Below are 6,000 nucleotides of genomic sequence, written 5' to 3'. Positions count from 1 at the left end.
TAGTGTGAGCTCCCTACCCACCAGAGTACAGACCGTCTGTACTGTAGCCCGGTAAGACCAAAGGAGGCTTGCCTCCAGCTGTCAGGGACCTGAGACTACAGGCGTGAGGAGGCCGGCCACACCCTTGGTGCTGTCCTGCCTTGACAGGTTTGGGGGGTCTCCCTCAGTGGCAGCGACAGGGTGCTTGGGGTAGGCGTATAGAGGGGCTGGGTGGGGAAAAATGCTGTGCCCCTCTGGAACTGCCTTGTTTCCCCTGGGAGTCTTTCAGCTCTGAAAATGGGGCACACTCATTGGGTTGGGCCAGGGACATGTGACCTAGAAGAAAGGAGGTAGGGCAGGGCAGCATGGAGGTCCACAGGCTACCTTCCTGATCCCCTCCCTGTTACACTGGGCACGTGACTGCCAAGGACAATGTTTCCCAGCCTCTCATGCAGCTGAGCAGGCTGTACGGTAAATCTTGTTAATTAAATCCAAGGGAGGGATGGTGGCCTAGTTAGGGTCACTTATCAACCTGGAGTCGTTTGAAGGAGTCTCAGTTGGGGGATTAGCCAGATCAGATTGGCCTGTGGTCACGTCTGCGAGGAATTGTCTTAATGAGTGATTCGGAAGGGCCCAGCCCACTGTAGGCTCCGCCCATCTTCACGCAGGTGGGTCTGAGACGTACGGGAAAGCTGACGAAGCATGGACCGGTGGTGAAAGAGGTACTGGGGAGCCGTCCTCTGTGGCTTCTGCTTCGAGCTCCTGCCTTCTATTCCTGCTCTAGCTCAATGAAGGGCTATAACCTTTAGGATGACATAAACACCTCCCCCACGGGGCCCCAAGCTGCTTTTAGCCACAGTGTTTATCATAACAATGGAATGCAAACTAGGAGTGAAGCTGCACCACAGGCCGAGTAAGACAGTTGTTTCCCTTGCGTGTCTGCAGACACTGGAGATAGCCAGCCCAAGTCCCTAGGGAACCAAAGGAGCAACAAGATGGAAGGAACCTGGGCCAGTACTTCATTCCTATGCACCTATCACCGTCCTTGATATTAGAGAGAGACAAGCAACCATCTGGTTTGAGACTCTTGGTTTCCTACCGGAACCTCAGGAGGTACCGAGACCAGGGTTCAGTTCAGCTAAAGAAGTAACTTTCTAGCCAGGCGGTGGTGACACATGCCTTTAATCCCAGCACTTGGGAGGCAGAGGCAGGCAGATCTCTGAGTTCGAGGCCAGCCTGGTCTACAGAGTGAGTTCCAGGACAGCCAGGGCTACACAGAGAAACCCTGTCTCAAAAAAACCAAAAAAAAAAAAAAAAGAAGAAGAAGAAGAAGTAACTTTCTTCTGGCCGGTGGAGAGAGTGGACAAGGGACATTATGTGGTAGTGAGCTCCCTGTCCACAGAAGTATTCAAGGCGAAGCTGGGTGTGATGGAAGGAAACATGCCCCAGCATTTAGGGAAAGATAGAAACAGTGGTATCCATCTAACTCTGCATCTCTCCAGGGAGCTGGGTAACCGAGAGGATGGTGGGAAGATGCCACAGAACCAGGAGACATCCTGGGCCTGGGATGGACTGGCTGAACTCAGAAGAGGCTGGGACACAGGACGGCGTGTGTGCTGAATGAGATGCATTCTAGTATGTGGAAACCTCCTTCTTGCTGGGTGACCTTGGGTGGCTCCCTCCTTTCCCTACTGGGCCTCAGTTTCCCTACCTATAGCTAGAATAAGCAATCAAGGTGGCCCTTTGTGCCTAGACTTCTTTTCCCAAAGGACTGCCAAAACTTTCAACACCTCAACCAGCTAAACCCCAGAGCCCCAGCAGAGCCACTGCGGATAGCAATCCAAACTGCCACAAACCAGTTCCCCAGACCCCATCATCCCTGTGTAAACTAATGAGAAATGTTTCCCAGCTGCAAGACCCTCCAGTGGGTTGGGGTCTGGAGATGGAAAGAAACCTCAGCAACGGTAGGAGCCAACCCCCTGCAGGAGAACATCAGCCCAGCTGCATCAGGAGCTATAAGGGGACAGGAAAGAAGCACATGGCAAGGGATGTCTGGGTCCTGTGCCACTAGCCCAGCCAGAGCTACTTGCTTCCTCTAAACTATCTGGATCAGACTCCAGAGCTTGTGGGATAGGAGTCTCTGCTCTCAGCTGCAAGCCAGGGAACCCCCCGCCCCAGCCTTTTGTCAAAGCCTGTCTCACCATCTGGAAAATGGGCACACCAAGCTGACTGGCACACCAAAAGAATCAGCCAGCCGGGAGAGGTCATGGGACACAATCTGCGCCTGCTCAGAGACTACACGCAATCTGCTAACAGACGAGCCTTTCTCAGAACAAAGGTTCTCCCTCCCTGTAAAACTGGTGACAGCAAACACCTTTCTCCCTCCCTGTATACCCGTGACAACAAACACTGCTCTCCCTACCTATAAACCAGGTGACAGCAAACACCATTCTCCCTCCCTGTAAACAGCACAGCAGCTGACGCTCAGGCCAGAGGCAACTGAAAACCCTCAGCTCTGAGAAGCAGGGCAGAGAGGCCAGGGTGGGACTTGACACTGATCTCTCTGTGAGTGGAGGCATGAAGGTGTGGCAGAGCCCTCCCCAGGGGTTCTCAGTCACCAGCCAACCGTACAACAATTTGCGAGACAGCTTGAGGCACAAGGCTAACGGTCGCCGCTTGTCGCCCTGTGATTCTGCACCAATCGGCCGGCAATCAGCGTTCTAAATTATTTATTCTGTTGTTTGTTTAAAGATATGTGGCCTGGACTTGACAGGGTGAAAAATGTCCCTGTTTCACTGGAGTGACACCTCCCCACTCCTCCCTCTCACACCCCCTCGCCTGGGCTGTCCCTAGAATTGATCACCACGGAGCTCTGTCACTGAGAGAGACAGAGGACAAAGGGAGCTGCCACCTCTAGCTCTGGCTGCAGGGGGTGCCGGGCCCACCCTTATAGGAGCAGGGTTGAGGACCTGCCTCCCCTCTACCTACTACACTTCCCTTTCTGACCTTGTGACCAGTCTGAACACAACAGAGGGACAATGTCAGTGGGGCCATCAAAACTGCAAAGCTTCTCACCCTGTGGTCCCCACTGGTTGGTGAGTGTAATCGAAATATTAATAACCCTCCAGAGTTATATCGTGGATGCATCTTACTCTCGACAGACAGCATGTGCATGTGTGTGCACGTGTGCATACCCGTTTATTTGTGTGTGGAGCCGTGTGCAGAGCCGCTCCTGCACCAGTGTACAGGGGCCTTGGAGGAATCAGGCTGGAATGGACACGTGCAAATGGACACGTTCCGTAGGAAGGAGCAAGGAGTCCCAGTGCCCAAGTCAGAAATATAGATAGAGCTACACTGAGGACCCCTGGCATTCAAGTGATCACAGAAGCGAGAGGGGTGTCCTGTGAGGACCCTCTGCCTCTATCCATCCTGAGACAGTATCTGAAGGAAGTGCAAAAGTCACAGGACAAGGGTCGCATGGTTTTCTGGGAGGAGGGACAAGAACAGGGAAGTAAATTGTGGGAGAAGCTGTTGACACACAGTTGGGACACATCAGAAGTCAGATATACAATACCCCACACAGAGGATGGGCACCCCAGAGACAGGGAGGCCATAGCACAGGGAAAGTCTCCATGTTGAGGTCACCACTGCCATATAATATCAGGAGGTCCCCTCGCTTCCTCTGGGTCTCAACTGGGGATCCAGCCCGGGTCGAGCCTGTCACTGGCTGCCACCAACTGGCTCTGTATGTCAAGTCTGCAGAGCAGGGACCTCTGTCAAGGCTCCAGAAAAGCCCTGGGGAAAATACTGCTCCATGGGGACATCAGCTGATATCCTAGCCCACTCTAGCCTCACCTGCCTGTCCCCGGATGGCCATGTCCTAGGGTCCGCATCTTTCAGACCCGTTAGAGACAAAGCCAAAGGTCCCTCCTTGGTTACTATAGGAACTGGGCCTCTGCGGCAGCCCCATCCTCAGAGGTGACAGATGCAGGCCAGAACAGGGATATGGTGGGGTCTAAGCACCCTGCGGGAACCAGGTCAGCGGCACAGAAGGATGTGGCCACTCCCAGGGTCTCTGAAGTTCTCTCTGCCACCAGGAAGGGCCTAGCAGGAAGACTGTGATGACCTGTAACCTACTATCTCCTACCAGACAGCAGGTAGTAATGAGGCCTTCATCGGCCTGTGCAAAGGGGCGGGGCGGTTCAAAGGGGCGAGGTAGGGCGGGGCCTGGGAGTCAAAGGAAAGCGGCCATACACTCACCTTGGGCCTCCAGGTTCTCACACAGCTCTGACTTGGCTTCCCCATTGGGCCTGAAGTTGCCCTTCTGCGTGAACTTGTTGGACATGGTGGCAGCGGTGACCACGGCTTTGAGGCTGCGTTTGCGCTTGGGCACGTTCTGCTCCGGGTGGAAGAGGATGATGTAGACTTTGGGCATGTAGAGCATCCCCAGGGACACTGAAGCGCTCAGACTCACAGAGACCGTCAGTGTGGTTGTCTGGATGTACAGCTGTGGGTGGCCGCAGGGAGGGGTCAGAGCCAGCTCCGCCTTCATGCCCCTCAGCTCCGCCCCATTCTACCAAGACCCCGCCCATCTGACCCTGCCCTGCTCCAGCTCCACCCCCTCTGGCTCCACTCCTCTGGCTCCACGCCTCTCTGGCTTCACTAATTACCTAATTACTAATACCTGCTCAGCTAATTCTCATCCTAGAGGGTCCTGATCTGTCCAGCACCCATCTAGAGATACACAGCGGGTACGGATCCACTCTGCACCTGATGGCTTGGAGCAGGAGGAAGTCAGAATTCCCGGCCCTCACATCCTAGCATGTGAACTTGGGCAGGTCAGTCCTTGTGCATTTCCTTATATACAAAACGGGCCTAAAAACGACAGTACCTACCTCACAGCTGTGGCGAGGGCAGAGTTAACAGTGTTAAGGGTACAGGAAGCACTGTCTGTGTGTGGTGGTGTCGTGAAACACCCCCCACACACACACACACACACACATCCAACCTGGAGAAATGTCTCCAGCATAGTTTCCGAGCTGACCTTCATAGGAGCAATCCCTGCCCGAGGCTGTGAGTGACGTGAGCCCCCACTAGTGCCTTGGAACAGCTCCCAGCAGCCCCTCATCCAGTGACTATCCCCCCACCATGTGCTTCCCACCTAGAACAGGCCCCGACTGGGGACCCACGACACCCGGTGGAAGATGGCTGTGGCACCAACGCTGTCAAAGCTCATTTCATGCTCGCTAGCCAGCACTAACGGTGACAGATGCTTAGCAAAATGGGAGCCCATTAATCTGGGTGTCGGATAATCCATTCTTCAATGGCGGAAGCCCTCCAAACAGAGCCCAGCAATTGCCACCGCCCTGCCCAGGTTCCCTCCCACCTCCTTCTTTGTGACAGGTGATCCTGGCCCCAGATGCCCCTCTCAGCTCAGCTGGGGCTCCAGGTGCTGATGTGGAAGAGACAGGAAATGCCCCCAAGCCTAAGTTCCTGCCCTAGAGTGCAGCTGATACTCCGTTATTCAAAGACCACCCTGATTCCCAAAGGCATCCTGTACTCCTCTCTGTACTGTAAGGCACATATCTATGCTTCTTTCTGAAGACATAGAAGGGTTGAGTCAGGGTAAGGAGTGTGGGAGGGAGGGAGGGATAGAGGGAGGGAGGAAGGGAGGGAGGGAGGGAGGGAGGCAGGCAGGCCTTGGGACAGTCTAAGGTCTAAGGGAGGGCTAGCCTACAATGTGACCTCACTGCCTAACCATCTGGCCTCGGGGTTAGCCTGCCACCATTTCAGGTAGACCAAACCAGCCAGCACTCTCAGAAGCCCTGTCAGCCACAGCCACCACTGTCCTAATGAATAGGGTTTGACAGGGGACAAAGCATAGACAGCAGCAGTTGTATTCATGGACCATAGTCCCCTGCCTCTGTGCCAGGGCTGTGGGAAGCCCTGGGGATCTGAGCTCCACCCACTTTGGCTCAGAATCTCTACCAACCCAGGAACCTCCTCTATGCTGGCTGGCTC

The 6,000-nt window shown here is 54.6% G+C and overlaps 1 protein-coding gene across 2 annotated transcripts in view; it reads right to left on the bottom strand.

Annotated features, from left to right (window-relative positions):
* The window catches only part of Grm4 (glutamate metabotropic receptor 4), an 89,626-nt gene that overhangs the window by 5,385 nt on the left and 78,241 nt on the right, over nucleotides 1-6,000 (bottom strand). Inside the window, exon 10 of one of the 2 annotated variants that reach the window (XM_028777033.1) lies at nucleotides 4,240-4,486. The exons of the other annotated variant lie outside the window; for it this stretch is intronic. Within the exon in view, the coding sequence (XP_028632866.1) occupies nucleotides 4,240-4,486 (247 nt within the window). The remainder of the gene's footprint in view (nucleotides 1-4,239; nucleotides 4,487-6,000) is intronic. 2 annotated transcript variants of the gene reach the window in all.

This window comes from Grammomys surdaster, unplaced genomic scaffold (assembly GCF_004785775.1).
Source record: "Grammomys surdaster isolate TR1022 unplaced genomic scaffold, NIH_TR_1.0 277, whole genome shotgun sequence".
NCBI classification, from domain to species: domain Eukaryota; kingdom Metazoa; phylum Chordata; class Mammalia; order Rodentia; family Muridae; genus Grammomys; species Grammomys surdaster.
The sequence above is the reverse complement of the archived record's forward strand: the minus strand, read 5'-3'. Positions and strand labels throughout refer to the sequence as shown.